Raw genomic sequence first — 18,172 nt, 5'->3', positions numbered from 1 at the left:
TCCTGGGTTAAGGTGTGCAATACTCTTAGAGAGAAGTGAATTTTCTGTGAGGTTGCAAGAACTTGTTTCTCTAAGAGCTGAATTTGGGGTTTGTGTGTAGCCAACACAGAACCTGGATACTTGGGTGGTTCATTAGGTACCTGGGAGGCTCTGGGGAACTGGAGGCTTTCCAGGGAGCGAGCATTCAAAAGTGACTCCCAGGAAAGAGATAAGACTCTTAATCCTTTTTAACCACTGTGGATGTATGCCTTGACAGCAAGGGAAGGGACCCGCTTAGTTTAGGAGCCCCGTCACGATGCACATGGAGGGGCTCCAGCAAATGTTCAGTCCTGGTAACCAATATTTTTGCCTTTTTGGGCAAGGGTATGCCCAGAATTTTCAGGCTACTTGGCTTCTGATGCACCCACCTGGTGCTCCAGGTGACACACAGGCTGAAGAGCCCAAGCTATCCACTACCTGTTTTTTTCCTGAAAATGCCCAGCCAGCAGCCAGCTCCTCCCCTTCGCACTGCTGGCTCCTTCTCCTTGGAAAAGGACGTCCATCTCTCAGGAGGTGGAACCGTCCGAGTGTTTGTCTCTCTAGAAGGCAGAAAGGCCTCCTCTTTCCTTCCCTGCTTTCTTCTCCTCTGCCCATCCCATCCCAGTACTTGGGGAGTTTCTGCTGGGACCCCCCAGTGCTCAAGAGCTTATTGGGAGGGGAGGTCCATGGAGGAACCATGCTAGAAAAATTACTTTGCTTCACAGTTTGATCAGTGCCCTGAGCTATCAAACTACCTTATCATTTTAAGAGGTATGTTTCCCAAAGAGAGACATTTTAAAATGCACAGAGGTTATAAAGCACTTGGCTAGTTTTAATCAAGCTCTGAGCGATGCTCACCCCTTGAGGCCGGCACCGTTCGCTTGCTCCCCAGCGCATGCTGTGCAGAACGGCAGATGCTATAAAATGAACGTAGTGTTCTGCTTTGTTGTGAAGTCTGCCTGGCTTTGCAACGCTCTTCAAGTAACCTGAATAGGTCATGTTGTCCTTCTGCTCCTGTTGCAGCTTACGGGGAAGAGAAGCACGGTCCCCGCTGCCTGGCCTGTCCCTTCACCTGTGTGACAGTCCTCCTCTGCCCCTTGGTGCCCACCCCGCTGTGCCGGGCTGCCCTCTGCCCTGCTCCGCTCCCAGCCCTCAACTCCTGCAGACACTCCCAAGTCAAAGAAAAAGTTGCAATCACCACCCTCACCTGCATAGGGAAGAGACCGTAGGGGTAGTTATCCAAAAATTAATTAATTTTGTCTTTGCACAAGCCTCATCTAGTGTTGTAATGACTCCTGGGCCTGCTCAGCTGCCATGGCTTCTGTGTTGGAGGTGCTGCTGGCTGTCCTGGAATAAGGCATCACCTCCCCAGCCTCACTAGCTAATGCCTGTGTCAAGGAAAAGAAAGCAGGAGGGATGTGAGCAGGCTGGAGCTGACTGAGCACCTTCTCTCATTTGCTGTGGGACTTGAATTAAAATATCAGCAGAACCCACCCGGCCCCGTCTCCATGTGCCAGCATGTGCTGCCCACTCAGGGACCGTGTGCTGTCCCTGCAGGTGACGCATGGTGCCTTGCCTGTGCCTTGCCTGTGCCTTGCCTGCACGGCTGCCTCCCTCGTGCTCCCTCAGCTGCTGTGAAAAATCAAGCGAGTGGTTATCGCACACAGCAGCTCTCGCTCAGTAGCCTCCGGTTGTGTCATTAGGCACTTCAGATCCGTTCAGGCTCCAAGCGAAGCTCCGGTGTCACCATGCAGGCAGCGATCTGCAGTGGCAGGTGATGGCACCTCCGAGCACCAGCACCTCGGCTTAGCTGAACTGTGTCTGGGCTTGAGGATTAAACAGGGCCTTTTTTCTTGCCCAGGTGCCTAGTGAAGGCTTTTAAAGTTTGTTCCCCTGGATGTGCAGTGGGAGTAGACCCTCTAGTGCTTGTAGTGGTCCTGCAGAAGCCAAACTGGGGTTTTCAGATGTTCTGGAGTCCCGTGCAGGACAGGGGCAGCGATGGAGAGATGTCCCATGCGGTACCGGGTGCAGGCTGTCACCTGGAGCTGGGCAGACCAGGTCCCTGCAGGGCTTAGGGCTGAGCAGAGTTGCCTGCCCTGATGCAGCACATCTGCTGATCCCCTGCACATCACTGAATTTTCTGAGCCAGGACTTCCCTACTGTCTTCATGAAAACCTGCCTCATTTAATCCATCCTTGAAACAGCAACGGGCCAGGGCTGGCAGTGTTGTGTGCCCATTACCCACAGAAAAGCTTCCTCTTCAAAGATGTTGGTTCTATTAATAGTTGGACCATCAAAAACTGGTGCTTGTGCCTTTCAGATAGACTTTTTTCTCCCCATTTATCAGGTCTGTGTCTTGTTGGTTTTGAGTATCTGGAGTAAGTGGGGAACAGAAGACTTTTGCAGCTTTCCTCATGCATCTCTACAGCAACAACTTCCGTGGGCTGGCAGCTCTTTCTCCTGTGACAAGAGGAAAGACTTGGCTCTTCCTTCTTTCTCACATCTTCAGGTGCTCTTTCAAAACTGAACCCTGTGTCTCTTTTGGGTGAGCCAGGAGGCTCCAGAGAAATGGCAAAGCTTGAGCTTTTCAGTAGAACCCCAAAGCACCTCCAAAGCAAACTTCTGTGCCTTAACTGAGGGCTTGGGATTGGGGAAGGAGGGAGGGCCGCTAAACAAAACCTGTGCATCAAGGCACCATGTTCACACCCATCCCTCTTACAAGCCTGGCCCTTCGTATCTGCAGGATATGCAAGAGGGGCTCTGACACTTCAAGTCATTTTCCTTTGCCTTTTTTTTGGGCGAAGGCTACATCAGCTGGGTGGATGGCACTGTTGAGGGGCTGCGGCTGAGCCCCCCCCAGTGCTGCTCCAAGCCAGGATGTCTCATCTCTCTGAGGAAGCTGCACCCAGGAGCGCTCTGCCGCTTGTTCTTCCAGACCTGGCATTTCTCGTTCAAACTGAGGTGACCCTTCGTGTTGAGCTGTGTGTGAGTAATTTCTGTAGGACTGGCTTAATGCGGAGTAGCGCCGTCTGCCTGCGTGCAGTTGGCTTCCACTGCTGGTCAATGGGAGTCTCTGCTGACAAATAAAAATGGAATTGAATGGAAGGGAATTGAAAGTCAAAAGGGCCCTGTAATAATTTTAGAGCGCCTGAGGCGCCACGCTGAAGCCCTGGCATTATAAATAAGGGTAATGTACTAGAGACTGAATTGCAATCAAAGCAGCTCTAAGAACGTGGAGCATGTGCTGAGCTTCTTTAAGGTGCGTAGAGTCAGATTATGATCTGTAGGCAGTGCAGGCAAATCAATATCCTCTCACTGATGTATATAGGGACCCTAAAGCCTGCGATTAGAAAGGCTGAAGGGATGTGGGGACGGTGCAGAGGGCTCCAGAGCCAGGAGTGATAGAGCTGTATTGGACCAGCCTGACCCTCCGGTTGTCTCGAAGTGTTTCCAGGGGCTGAACCATGGAAGGGGCTGACTCTGTCCTCCCTGCTCACTGTGTCTCCTCTCCTGGATCATCAGCGTGATGATGCAGGCTGCTGAACTCTTGCTGCATTTCACAATAATTACATCTACGTAAAATACTATATTTTAAAAAAGCCAACCCAAAAAACATGCTTATGAATAAGGTTGGTGGGAAGACAGGAAGAATCCCAGTGTCCTGGCTGAGTTCACTCTTCCTGACATTAACTGGAGTAAATCCAGTACCATCACTGGGCCCTTGAGTGTGACACCAGCTCATGGCAAATTGCATGGGCTGCCCCAGAAGGGCTGGAGCAGAGTTGGAGGATCGGGCAGGGGAGTGTAAGGATTGATGTTGGTGCCTGCTGCAGCTGGGCAGATGCTGTGGGCCACCCTAGGGACAGCTGGTACAATTGCGTGGCTCTAATAGCTCGATGGTGAAACGCGATGGGAGCGAGGAGAGCCCTTCCTGAGTTGGGACTCACTGATTTCAGTGGCTGAATTTACCGGCTCAATGCATTCATTCCCTTACATCCCTCTCAGACACTGCGTGTGTCCTACTTTGTGCCATGTGCAGGATGACAGTCCCTTTTTCTGCAAAGGTGAATGGGCTTGGGAAGAGCACCAGGTGAAGGGGTGCCATGTACCCCTGCATTGTGGGTGCAGATGTACTGACAAATCTTGCTCCCACCAAATTGTAGCTGGTGGGGAGAGTTTTACTGATAAAAGGGTGTAAATCTTCAGGCCCACAAGCTAAGATGTATGTGGTAGGCTTCCACCTCTTCCAGAAACAAGGGGTGCTGGTGTTTGTGAGGGAAGAATTGCTGGGGTGCTTGGTGGCTCCTCGCTGTTGCCAAAAGCACTGACAATCTCAGCCTGGGAGACACCCCTGCACAGGGCAGAGTCTGTGCAAAGCCCTTCCCAGCGTTTTCTAAAAAGTCTCTGGGAAGGCTCTTTGGCCAAGGCACCGTGAAGCTGGGGGCAACACCTGGTCACAGCTTTCTGTACCCGTGATGCCGTACCGGCACTGTGGGATGGGGCTGTGTGCTAGCTGGGTCTGGAGGTTGTGTGTCCTGGGACTGCACAGAGGCGTGTTGTCTGCTTGCAGCAGTGTCAGAGCGGGTGTTGGTGGTGTTGTGCTGGTTGTGTGTCTGTCACCTGCCTTTGATAGTGCAGAGGGTGAGGTGGTACTGATGATGCTGTCCCTGGCAGTGGAGGGGGTTGCTCTGCCCCGGGGCTACTCCATAACTGCCTGTGCCCCTGTGCCTGGCTGTGGGGAGGGGCAGGCTCTTTATCTGAGCTGAGGAGGCTTCCTCATTTCTTGAGTTCCTGCTTAATGTGGGATCTGCCCTCACCTTCAGTCGTGTTGCTCTGGTTGTCAGGGACCCTTCCGTGGCAGCTCAGCTCTTACCACGTCTATGTGGTCTTTGAGGTAGCTGGTCCCAGTAGCATGCCTGAAACCTGGATTCTTGTTCTCCTTCCCGGCAGCTTGAGCAAAGCCTAAACAGCCAAACCCACTTTACTGCAAATCGCATCTTGCCCTGGGGTACCTGACATTTTCCCTGTCCAAAGTCAGACGTGCAATGCTGCTGGCAGAGCAAACGAGGTGCAGAGATGGTGTCCCAGCCTGCCCACAGTGTTGGCGGGGTGCCCCATGGACCACCCCAAGGCCAAGGCTCCCTGAAGCCCTCCTCCATCCAGCACCATCCCCGGACACGCACCATGTCCCAGCAGACACACACCGCGCCGAAGCCACCCCCGAAATGCCCTGCGGGTGCAGCACTGTGTTCCTCACAGATGAGGGACTTTGAAAAGAGATGATCAGAGGGAGCTTGTCATCTTTTTTTCGCCTCTTCGTAAACTTCTGAGCTTCTCTATTACTTTTTACGATGTGCAGCTGTGTTTGTTTGTTGCCCTGGGGAGTATTGCTGGGGGAGCAGGGGCATAGATGTAGAAGGGAAGGGACATGTTAAAAAATGAGCAGAGGGGAAGGGGGGCGAAAAAAAAAGAACTGAGCTAATGATTGGGATAAAAAAACCCCACCACATATTGCCACCAAAAGACCCAAACCCTTAGAACTGTTAGGGTCTGTTTGACAGCAGAATAGTCCCCTGGGGAGCATGGGGGAAGCCCCATTACTCGAGTCGTTTTGGAGCTAGTCTGCACAGAGCGTGATAATCTATTCTGCAGGGAGCAATCCTGTGCTGGCAAGGGCACTGGGGAGAGCTCTCTGTTTATGACTTTCTGCATAAATTTGGTTTATTAGCATAAGTGGTAGCTAGCACTGAAGAATCTATAAACTAACACTTCACCGAAGGTTGGCGCCTCTGGAGAACATTAACTCAGAAGAGCCCCTGGACTAATAGCAGGAGAAATGGGGTTGCAGGATTAGGGGTGAAGCACAGGCAAGAAGAGGACGACGCAGTTGTCAGTGCTGGCTTTTTGTGCGAGATGGGATCATGTTTCTGAGCCTGCCGTGAAAGGAAATGTAATCGCTAAACAGATCTCCAGCTATTCCTCTGCCAGCAGATTAAGAGGATGAGTTGTGCAGGTGAGCTGATGAAGTCTGGCTGCAGGGTGCAGATCCTGCTGGGATGAAGCAGGTGGTGAGGAGAAAGGCAGAAGGAGCCTGGATCTGTGCACTGGAAGTTACTCACAGGCTTCTCAGGCGTCACACCAAGGATTTGGTCCTTATAGTAAAGGTGTCCAGCAGGCCCCAGGGTCTGAGCAGCACTGGGGAGCGGAGAGGAGGGGAAGCGCAAGGAGGGTTTGGTTATCTGGGGGTGGGGAATCGTGCAGGGATGAACTGCTGTAAGCAAAATGGCTTATTTTAATAATGACCTTCAAGAATTAAATAAAAATACAATAATCACGGTAGATTAGCAAGAACAAGCCAATTAAATACAAAACAGGCTTTGTAAAACGCCATGACAGATAAGGCAGGGCTGCAACCTCCCGAATAACTGATGAATGTTGAAGCATTGCATAAGGTCGTGGGGGGGGGCTGGGGGAGCTGGTGAATATTTCAAGCCTGGCAGCCTGCCTCGGAGAAGGCAGAGGTGAAATGGCTATCTCTGCCTGCTCTCTGCCTTCAGTAAGACAGAATGGGAGGGGGTGGAGAGGAGGGAGGAGGTGGGTAGGGCAGCTTGGAGCCTGAAGGCATGGAGTAACAATCCTCCAACTTTAATATCTGCTGTTTCATTTTATATTCATCATGTCAGCATAATCTGCTTTTATGGGAATCGTCTTGGTTCCCAACCAAATGCATTTAGGCCCTTTTGCTTTTAAGTTTGATTGTAATACAAGTTGAAGACTTCAATGAAATGTTTATATGTAAGGATTGTAGCAACAGTGAAGGGAAAAATGGAATTAAGAGAATCAGTTGGGAGGGATCTTGCTGCAGTTGCTGCAGTCCTCTGCCTGCCCCTCTGTTGCCCTGGGTGGGTGACCTGGTGGGTATGAGCCCAGGTCAGAGTCTGAGCTCCAGGAAAGGTTTTGTTTGGATTGCTTGTTTGATTTCCAAGGAAAACATGGCAACTGTAGTTTTCTAAGACCCAGAGCTTGGAGAAGGGCAGAAAAAGAGAAAGTGCTCTGTGTGCCCTTTCTTTAAATTCAGACCATGGTCAGGTGATGGGGGAAGTGGTGCTGCCTGTGGGCTCAGCTGAGCTGTGTGGTGGGAGATGAAGGGCAGATGTGATGAGTTGGGGGCAGACAGTCAGGTGAGGCTGGAGAGGCGACATCTCTGCTCTGGGATGGAGAAACACGTTTGCCTGTGGGCTTTGTATGGGGAGAAGGGGTCTGGCTGGCTGCTGTGGGGAAGGAGGACCCTCGTCATCCCTTCTTTGCTGCTCTTTGTTGGGTGCAGTGAGCAGGTAGGAAGATAGCATGGCAGACGTTTTGCGGTCTGTTTGGCTGTTTTACTCAGTATTTTACCCACGAAGCTGTGTTTGAACCCTGTCTGAGAACTCCCCATCTGCTAGATGCCAGGATTTTAAATAGCTATAGCCTACAAGTGCTTTTCCATTGCTGCCCGTTTAAAACCTTAACTGTATCTCATTCTGTTTTGGTGCAGGAATACCCTTAATTTGTTCCAAAAGCACTTGAAAGCTCTGATAACAGGCAATCTTGCTGCAGACTATTGCATCCTTTCTGATGGACGGGCTATCGCTCCTGTAACTACCGTGTAGATAGTGGAGTGACAATGCGTGTCCAGTGAAACACAGGCAGTATAATATTCATGTCAAGTATATGAGGCCAAGAAACTTTCCTGTGTTTGGATATTGAAGGGTTCAGCAGCTAACAGGGCTTGAAAAGGCTTTTCTTTTTTTGTGAGAAGCAAATCTGATTGAAGGCTCATGATATCCTGGCAATGCTGGGAGTAGTAATGGCCAGGTTTCCAGCAACATGGGCTGCGGGGGTGAAGAACATACAGGTATTTATAAATGTATGGTAAATGGTACCCAGGCTTGGCAAGCCAGCTTTCATCAGAAATTGCCTCGCTGCTGGGTTTGCTTAAAATTGTGAAATGAATGTTAAATTGAAGTTTCTACTTTTGGAAGAGACCTTTTGAAAATGAAACAGGCTTATCTTCAGTCTAGGCTAAAATCCAAAAAATTGCCTGTATCTCAGAACTCCCCAGAAATGTTCTCTGTGATCCTTTTAAACATCCCATTCAAAAACGAACGTGCAAGGGAAAAAAATTGGAGAAAGATTGACCCTGGAGGCTTTTTCCCTAATGTGATGTAGCCTTTGGGAACCATAGCCGTGGGGTTCTGGTGGCACCCACATCAGGTCTGTGCTACGGGCTGGGCGATATAACCTCCTTGGCTGAGCTCTTTTGGAAAGGGGTGTCTGCTGCAGGGATGTGTGTGTGATGGGTGTGTAATGCTGTAAACCATCCTCTCCTACGGGTGACTGTCCCTTGGAACAGAACTAAGATAGCTTTGCATGAAGAGAGTCCTGTCTCGTGATGCTTCTGTGCTGTCCCATGGGCTGTTTGCCTCTGTGGAAGAGCTTGTGATATCTATCCCAAAGCTGAGTTAGTGCTTTTGCTCCTGCAAGTAGCATTTGTTGCAATTTTAATTAGACAAGGAGATGCTTTTCAGTACAGACCTTTGAAGTATTGCTAGGAAGACGACTGCAATTAAGCAGCCCTGATATTCCTCTCGCTTTGTTCTTACTTTTACCACTATAAGAAACCTTCTCCTTTAGCCTCTTTGGAGGTGAGAGACACAAGACTCACTTCATTAGATTTCCAGGTCTTGTGCAGGCTGCTGTCTTGGCAGGGCTGGCCTGATTTACAAGGTAAAGAGTGCAAGCAGCACCTCTTGCTACTGATTTGCTCCAGCAAAAGACTATTTATATTAAAGGAGGGAAGAGATTATTAGGAGCGATCTCACTGCAGTGACAGAGATATGACAGGGAGTTCATGTGTCCCCTCCAACGTACAAGCGTGGGCTCTTGCTGGATCCCGTGCATGGTCAGGAGCTGTTTAGTTTTTCTCCTTTGAGTGCTCAGATGCGCTCAGAGATTGGGGATAATGACCGGCACTGTGCTGGGGAGGCAGAGATAATGAGCACAGCCCTCCAATTAGATTCAGGTGACAGTGCAGCTGGCTCAGGTATGTCAGTAGTGTAATTAGTGAGGTGCTGAATCAGGGAGCTGGCAGTAACGGGGTAACCTTGTCCCTGCCCTCAGCCGGGTTGTGCAGTGAGGGGGGATCCTGCTGGACAAGGGGTGTGATGGGGACTTCTCTGTGGACAGGGGGTGGTTGGCTCCGTTCTAACCCATGTTGGAAAGGGAGGAGCTTGCTGCTGGAAAATGTATTGATTTCAGGGGTAAGAAAAATTGCTCCTGAAGGATCAAGAGGTTTTTTTGCTGGGCTGGGATGTGGGGCTGTAGAAGTGGAAAAGTGCCTGGTCTTCTAGCCTGTGTGGCTGCTCGTGAGCCAGCACCCAAGTGTCTTGAAGCATCTTGTCTTGAAAGGTGTGAGTAACTCCTCAGGACAGCTTCAGCCAGGCTTGCTCCTTCCTTTGTCTCCACTGGGAGCTGGAACTGGATGTGCTTTTGTCCAGCTGGGTTCAGGAAAATGAAAGTCAAAATGCCACTGCCTTTCCCTGGCTGCTTTGTCCTCAGGGGAACAAGCCCTGTCCTCCCCGCTGACCCTCATGTGGATGATGCTCTGTGGCCAAGGTGTGGAGAAGGACCTTGTCTCCATTCCCATTGTGATGCCAGGGGAACCTGAACTCGTGCTGTTGGCCTTTCTGGAGCAGCCATGCCATGCAGGCTGTACACGGCCTGTTACACCTGGTTGCTCTTCCTGAATAGGAGGGAATTGGATTTGGGTCTCCCACAAAGCGGGTGATTGCTGAAGCCGTGGGCCCAGTGACTAAGAGGACCTGACTTGCTTCCCATTGCTTATATTGCAAATGGAAAAACAAACACAAAAAAAAGAGGTGGTGGAAGGAGAAATATTTTGGCTCATTTTGCACTAGTATTTTTTTTTCGGTTTTGATTCGGCTGCCAAACTGCCAAAGCAGTTCTTTGCAGAGCTCCGTTTAAAACTTGATGGGCAGCTGTGGAGCTGTCAGCGCTCCTGCCTGTGTCTGCTGCTGCCGGGCTGAGGCAGGAGCTGCTGCTCAGGCTCTGGCTGTGACAGAGGCTGCAGATCAGGGGCTGTGCTGTTGGTTACACGGTGCCTGGATTGTCCAAGCCCCTAATTAGTCAGGTGTGGTGCCCTAAATCAGGGGAAGCTGCCACAGTGGATGTGTGTGCCGGGATGCTGTAATTCTGGCTCCCAGGGTGCTTATGCTGTAAATCAGGATCAGGTGGGATGTAAAACTAACAGAAGGCTGCATAAGACGACTGACAGACATGCAACCCCAATGTCAATAGATATTTGTCAAGTCTTGCGGTTATCTCTCCTTGCTGGTGCTCATTAGTCTGTGCTGGGAATGTCCCTGCTAAATACAACTGTAGTGTTACCTCGCAACCTGGGGGAAGGTTTCTGTTGTAAATGCCAGTAGAGCATGTGCTGGTGTCTTGTGTTTTGGCTTGCTGGGCACCAAGTGTCCTCCCTCTGCCCTGTGCCGAGCAGCAAACCTCCCTCGGGCTTGGCTGCAGATCTCTAGGAGCTTCTTCCAGCCTTTTTGCTGGGAGAGCTATAGGACATTAACAGCACCTTGTGCAACATGTTATTTACAGTTGTTGCCTTTCTTGTCTAGAAATCCCAAGGCACACTGTAGCCCCTTGGTTTTTACTAAGGAAGATAACTGTTACTGTTAATATATGGGGAAATAGCAGACAAATCCGAAAAACGAAGCTCGAGCTCATCCGGCAGATCAGAAGCGGTACTAGGGGTAAGACTCAAAAGTCCTGATTTTCAGAACCACTAAGCATACTGCCTTTGAGCATCACGGAGAAAGCTGGTCCTCAGTTTCATGTTTTGTCCCTGCAGAGATGTCGGGGACCGTGGCTGACATTTCGCTGGTGCACTGGAAGCAGCAGTGGCTGGAGAACGGCACCCTGTACTTCCACGTCTCCATGAGCAGTGCTGAGCAGCTGTCCCGGGCCACCCCCCCCAGCCTCCAGGAGCCTTCGGAGATAGTGGAGGAGCAGATGCACATTCTTCATATCTCAGTCATGGTGAGTGAAAGTTGCCAATGGCATCAGAGGGGACAGAGGGTCCTCTGGGAGGGGATGGTGGCTGGCAGCCAGATCGTGATGGGAGGGTGGTGACAAGGAGCAGGTTGGTGAGTCCGGGTTGCAAATGTCCGTGTCCCTTCTCAGTTGGGCCTCCAGACAGAGAGATGTGTTTGAATGGGCCAGTAAAAAAGAGTGATTGGTCTTTCAAGAAAATGAAATAAAACAACAGACTGGAGGAAAGAAGCTGTTGGGAGAGTGACAAGGGAGCTTGTGGTTCCTCCTAGCAACTGGCGAGGTGTCTTAGTGGAGTATTTCTCCTTGGTCTTGCATTTGGGCATGTGCAAAAGCAAGATTTTGGGCTTGGTCATTTCTTTATGAAGCTTTCTGAAACTGAATTTTACCTATTTAGTGAATATGGGCTGTAGCAGGATCCTTCTCTTGCAAAGGATGAGCTTGGCCTAAAAGTGAGAAGACGGTTCAGATGCTTTAAATATCTCCTTCTCAGGTGTTTATGTGACCTTTTATTAACAGATCATGTATGTGCTCTGTTGCCTTTTAAAATGCTTACTTCAGCATCTTGTGAGGTGGTTGCCTACGTATTTGGATCTGGTCCATCATTCCTCTGTGCTTTAGAGCTCCATCTGTAAAATGGGACTAAATGTATTCTCCTTTAACTCCCATTGGGATAAACTATCTTGTCAGTAAAAGAAAAAAAGAAGTTAGGCTTGTAGAGCCTGTGTATATGCATGTCATCTATTTGCCCAAAGTATTTTATAGGATTGGGGAATCCCATTGCAGCAACCCTCTGCAAAAGGCGATTCTGTACATCTCTTGGAACCTGTGTGTCACCTCCACAGCCTGTCCTTCATTTTGGAAGGAGGAGCAGTGATGCTGGCTGCACGAAGCCTTTATTTTTCCATGTGAACAAGTGGCTATTTGGCTTTTACAACTTAAATCTGGTGTTTTTGAGCACCTCAGCCCTTTTCAGTGGGGCTTTGGATCGGGCACTGAGTGCCTATGAGCACGGAGAGAGGCTTTGCATTAAGGCTGTTGGGCGAGATAAGAGGCAGTATGATAGCAGGATGGCAGAAGGGAAAGGAATTGGGGACTGCAGCTTACTGGGCTGGATGGGGAACGTTTCTTATGTCCTGCTAAAAATGTAAGTGTGATGGAGTTTTGAGGGGGGAAAAAGGTGAAACTGGTGTACTTAGAAAATGAGCCTGAAACAATAAGTGAGAGACAGAGCAAGGAATGAAGACAGCAAACCCCAGGTCTAGGGTGTGAAAAGCTCGATCCTGGGTTTGAGTGTGGGATTGCTTGGCTATTGTGGGCAAACCTGAGCCATGGAGAAGAGGCCTGTGGCTGCAGGGGACAGTGGCTCTGGAGCTTGGTGATTACTGCAATTGCTTGAAATGCAGATTTTCTTTAGTAGGGAGAGATTCAGTCCTGGTCCTCAGACCTTGCTGAAGCTGATCTTTCTAAAAAACAACGTAATGATTGTAATGAATTGATGCTTTGGAGAGAGAAATTAGTTTTTTTGAGGAGTTCCTGCCCAGAGCCTTCATTTGCTGTATCTCAGAGTGCAGGAGCAGCGATGCCAGTGGGCTGGAGCTGAAGGCATCGCCGTGCATATCACAGAAGAAATATTTTTGCACTCTAATTCTGGGCTAGCTGGTGAAGGTATGCTTTGCCACATCTTGCTGAAGCTGATAGCATGGGAGCATCTCTGGCTTTGTTGTGAGAGTTAACTTGTGCTCTGAGCCTCTCCTGCCCTGCTGCAAAAGCACGGGAAAGACAGGAGAGAAACAAATGTTCCTCCTGCACAGAATGAGCCGTAATTCCACTTTCTGTATAAATCCTGATACTCCTTGCAACGGGAGCCGAGGTCTCAGGCAGGGATGTGGGTCTGGGCTGCACGCATGTCCCTGGGGAGGCAGAAGCCCTGCATGTTTCTTCCCTGGGTCAGGATTGCAGCACAGACTTGAAACTTTGCCCAGATTTTTTAGAAGATTCATTAACTTTTTGAGTGAACCCGAGCCAAGTTTTGAGTTACTAACAGAAGATAAATGTGTGTTTGGTTGGTTTTTTTCCCCCTCAAGACCACATGGAGTTCTGCAGCTAAAGTAAAATGGGGTAAAAAAAGTCTTTGTTTCTTGGGTGAAATATTTCATCTGAGTCCCCGGGCTCTGTTCAGGCTGCTTTCCCACGCCTTTACTTTCCTTCCTGACCCCAGCTAAATCGCATCCCAGAGAGTCCCATCACTCTTGCCCTCCCCAGCAGCAGGATTCCCCGGCTGTGCCAGATCCCAGCGTGGGGGGCTGTGTGGTACCCCCCTCCTGTCCTCCCCTGCGCCCGCGGTGTCTGTATCCTTTCTCCTGCCTCGAGATGCAAGCGGACATCTCCGTGTCCTCCTTTTCAGATTCTCAAATACTTTTCCTTCTGCTTCCTGCCATAAAGCCTGATGTCTCCTGCATTCTTTCTATGGGCTAAAACACCGTTCCCACTACGCAGGAGGAGTTTCAGCCCACCCCAGCGCTGCCTTGGCATTCAGGTTCTGTGTGCCCCGTTCATCATCAGCCCAGCATCTCGCTACGGGGGACAGGAGGAGACACGGGAAAGTGCTTCCTTCCATCTCCTTTAAGTGGCTGTAACACTTACTTTTACCTGTCTCCTCATCCTCTGGCTGAGTTATAGAAAGCCGGGGAAGGTTTGCCTGGGGGATCTCACTAATCCCACGCTTAGGGAGTACTCTGGCAAAGCTTTATTGGGCAGCAAGACATCTCCAAGCTGAGCTCCCTCTGATGGGAACGTTATTTTGGATTTGTCTAGATGTTTATGACTTGGCTGGTCGCTCCTGCTCTGCTTTGAAAGCCAAAGACCCCCTCTGTGCTGTGTGGGGGCTTCGGGGGGGGGTGTAAATCCTGGTTTTACTCCTCCTTCTAGTGATTTTGCTGTCAGTGCATGGCTTTCTGGTTTGGGGAGGGTTTGCTTCCAGTGCAGCAGGAAAGGGGCCATCAGTGTCCATGGCCCTGTGTACATGGGGCCACTGTCTGCCCTGGCCAACCCTGACACACCTTCACACCTCCCTTCCCAAGCTCAAGGGCATCTTTGACAGCAAAATAATACTTGATTTTTATTTTTTTTCCCTTTCCTCATTGCTTTTTCTTAATCTCTCCCCAATGAGACATAACATTAATTACTGCAGTTAAAGGGAATTCAGTCTCCATTACTGTCTGCTACCCCTTTCCTTTTGGCTTGAGCATCTGAAATTTGTCTCCCAAATGAAAAGAAGGGAGAAAGGGGGGAAAAAAACAAATAAGCACATGCTAGATTTTATTTATTTACCTTTATTTTTTTTCTCAGTGTCAAGTAGAAAGAAATCAATATTTTTGTCATTATGCCTGTTGTGTTTTTTCCCCATAATCTTAGCTGTCATTTGGGTTTAATTGTGTTGTTTCCTCTTGTGTGGAAGTAAATCTTATCTGTTTTGGATTAAAATTCAATGAAGGTCACAGCAGCTCGAAAACTTACCAGGCTGCAGCAATTAATGTTCATTTGGCTTTGATAAATTGGAATGTTCCCCACAATAGGACTGGAGTGGATTTCAGAAGCAATAATTCTTCCATTAACTCAATGATTCCCCGTGTGATGGAACGTCTTGTCACTGCTCTGTTTGTCATCTGTCACTTCAAGGATCTGGGCATATGTCTGATATGATTTATCATGATTATTGGGGCTGCTTGTGTCAAAACATTTTAAACCACTAATTATTCCAGCCTTGTAAATTGCTGAATTTAACAAAACGTAAGAGATATTTATTTTTGTGTTGTTCCCCACCATCTCGTGTCCCTGTTTAATTATTGCTCTATGTGTTGGTAAATTCAGACCCAGGGCCGTGTCCAGCAGCGTTCGCTGTAGACAGGGGCTTATTTGCCCGGCTCTGGAGAGGTGGTGGTGGGGGGGGTGTGGGTAGGACAGGCATGTTTTGTCTCTGCGTTGACCGACCTCATGGACATTTGATAGGGCCATTGCACCCAGCGGCTCCTCCCAGCCCTCCAGGTGCCTGGGATGCATGGTTGGGAAGAGGATGTGAAGCCACGTGCTGTCCTGCTGGCGAAGGAATGGGTGGGCTTTCCTTCCTTACACTTGTGTGAGCGATGCCAGTAAAAGCCCTGGCTGGGGGAGATCAAGAGTCGGGACTGTGCCTGCGTGGGGTGCGAACGAGCTGTGTGCTGCCTCTGCTCCATCTCCAGGAGAAATAAGGTGGGCTTTTTTGAGAATGGCAACAAGAAAAAGCCTTGTTTCATCTTGTACCATAGCCCTGCAAGGAAGCATTTTGGTGTCTGGAATGAAAGGTGACCAGACCTCATCAGACTGCTTTTTTATATTATTATTTTTTATTTTTAATGCCTACTTTCTGCCGGCTGTTACTGGCGGTAGACAAGTTAGCTGTTAGTTTCTAGGTCTCCCAGTGGATTTTTTTCAGCTCTTACTTACACAAGTTTCCTTTTTTCTTCTTGCTCTTATGCATCCTGATGTTTCCGTAATGATCAGGCATTGGTGCTGTGCTCCGTCAGCTTCTGAGCTGGGTATAAAGAGTGCTTTTAAATGCTTCCCTCTGATTTAGCCTCCTGCTCTGAAGTGGGGCTGGGGAGGGGTCCTGTGGGCCTGATGCACCGTGCAGGGGGGTCCCGGTGAGCGTGGCTTCTCATGGCTGCCCAGGCCTGGGGCAGCTCTCTAGTTTCTTAAGCACTGCAGGAATATCCAACAACAAGTGAGGTTTTAGGAGCTGCTGCTCTCTCCTTTCTGAAGCTTCCATCACCCAGCGAGGGCCATGACAAATGCATTCATTTGCCTTTTTTTTTTTTTTTCTTTTTTTCTTTTCTTTTTTGCTGCTGTGACCCATATCACAACTCTCCCTCCCTTCGTGCTCTGCTGCTGGTGTTTCCTCGGGGACCCTGTGTCCCATTAGGCTCTGAGCTTTCAGCTTGGCTGCACAAAGCACCGTGTGTGGGTGGCATCGTGCTTGTACTGCGCAATCATTGGGGTGTGATGGCAGCTGTACCCTGGCAGGATGAGCCCCTCGGTGCCTCAGCAGCCCTAACACAGCATGTTGGACAGGATGGTGAGGTCTTCTCCAAGCAGCTGTGCAAGCCCAACTGCCTTTGTATCTACATGTGCCAGCAAGGGTTATTCTCCTTCCCATCGATGGATATATCATACCAGTGCAACAGGGCTTATCCCAGTGTGCATGGGAGGGGAGAGAAGGCTGAAACCCTTTGCAGAGGTGGGGCTTTTCCCATCCTCCCCAGCAAACAGCTCTCTGAGGGGGATCGCTCCAGGGCCCCCAGGCTTCGGACACATCCACATGTGGGCTCCTTCAGCTCCAATGTTCCTCTCTGCTTGGACATCATTTGAGTGGTGCCTTGTTTTCCTACCCAACAGTATTTTGTCCTCCTTGGTGCAAAACCTCCCAATGGATTTACTTCTCTCCTGACTGTGCGCTCACAGCTTGCATGGCGGCGTGTCCTGCAGCATGGCTGGCCGCTCCAGTGGAGCCCAGTGCTCTAGTGGATCCAAAATGTTGCTTGAGCCTTACTCTGCCTCCTTGCACTGTGGCTTCCTGATGGCAGCATTGAAGCTCCTGTCAGCCAGCTCAACCGGGGCGGGGCGGGGAAAAATGGTGTAACATGAGTAATGAGGTAGTGAAGAAGGCACAACATCTGTGTCATCGTTTCTGCACCAGGAGGTCAACCAGATTCATAAAACATGCACTTCCAGCTTGTGATATGTTTAGGAATTAATTAAGGTAGGGAGAGAATTGCTGCTGCAGCAGATTTCCTTATCTGAAAGGTATTAAAAAGCTAAATTGATCTCCAATGAGCTGTTTTTATTAATAAACAAAACCAGAAAGAAAAGCCCTAAAGCCCCAGGAGTTGGGCTCAGTGTGTTCCTGTGTGAGAATTGCATTCCTGCTCCTCACATGTGCGTGCAGATGGACTGGGGAGCATCCCCAGATCCCCAGGAGGCGGATGGGAGCCGCAGGCTCTGTGCTGATGACAAACCAAGCCCTTAGCACCTTGCCCGGAGCGGTGTCCCGTCAGCAATCCTCCCTGGTCTGCTAAAGGTGGCCCTAAGCTCATCCCTGAGCTGCTTTGGGGTGGCCAGAGGGGCTGGTGGGACTGAGACAGTGGGGCTGAGCACTAGCAGACTGTCAATTTGGGGACTGGAGCTCAGCGCAGCTGGAAGCTGAGCTTCACCCTAATAACCTTTACCTGCCCTGTGCTGTCCAGAGACCTTGGAGATGGTAATAAAGTCATGCATGTGTGCTTGAACTGGTGCTGGGGGGGATTGCTGGTGGGCGAAGCTAGAAGCAAGCCTTCCAGCCCTCTCACCCTGACGCTGTTGGTGGTGTCTGCTGTTTCCCAGGGTGGGGACGTTCTTCAGCTTCAAGTTTCATTTCCATAATGTGCCATTAACCAACTTTTTGTAGGCTGGGAGAAGCAGCCTCTTTCATTCACCCTCCCCCTCTTCTCTGCTCTTTTCCTCCTTTGCAGAGACGATATAAACCAGGGACTAAATGTAGCTAATGATGTGCTCTTGTGTTTAGGGAATTCATTTGGGGGGATTTGTCTTTAAAGTGTCACTTTTGTGACAATGACACCTGTTATGTTAATAATTTTTCACTAACCTCTCTGTTTTCTACCTTAGCTGCTGTGAATACATTAGACACTTTATAGCTTTCTATCTAGCAGATTTTTTTTCCCCCCACTGTGTTAAAATATGTAACTGGAGTCCTTGATTTGCATCTCTCATAAAGCAAGGCTGAATAAATACTCTTAGTTCATCCAAACTGAGCAGCAAACTAACTTTCCTGTGTCATCCCCAGAGCAATCAAAGTTGGTACTGGGGGAAAAGCAGCTATAGGAAGTGTCTGGGAGGGGTTTGCTTTTTGCAGATGGCATTGAATGCGTGGGAGGGATCCGCAGCCTTAGAAAATTCCCAACCTCAAGTGTGCTGAGAAAAGAGGATGGAAGGGAAAAAGTAA

At 49.6% G+C, this 18,172-nt stretch overlaps 1 protein-coding gene across 1 annotated transcript in view; it reads left to right on the top strand.

Moving 5' to 3' along the window:
- Window positions 1–18,172, top strand: part of ASTN2 (astrotactin 2) — a 360,756-nt gene that overhangs the window by 46,596 nt on the left and 295,988 nt on the right. The window contains exon 2 of the mRNA XM_074891653.1: window positions 10,937–11,124. Within this exon, the coding sequence (XP_074747754.1) occupies window positions 10,937–11,124 (188 nt within the window). The remainder of the gene's footprint in view (window positions 1–10,936; window positions 11,125–18,172) is intronic.

The sequence above is a fragment of the Strix uralensis genome, chromosome 21 (genome assembly GCF_047716275.1).
Source record: "Strix uralensis isolate ZFMK-TIS-50842 chromosome 21, bStrUra1, whole genome shotgun sequence".
NCBI lineage: Eukaryota > Metazoa > Chordata > Aves > Strigiformes > Strigidae > Strix > Strix uralensis.
Note: the sequence above shows the minus strand (reverse complement) of the source record. Positions and strands in the feature narration are given on the sequence as shown.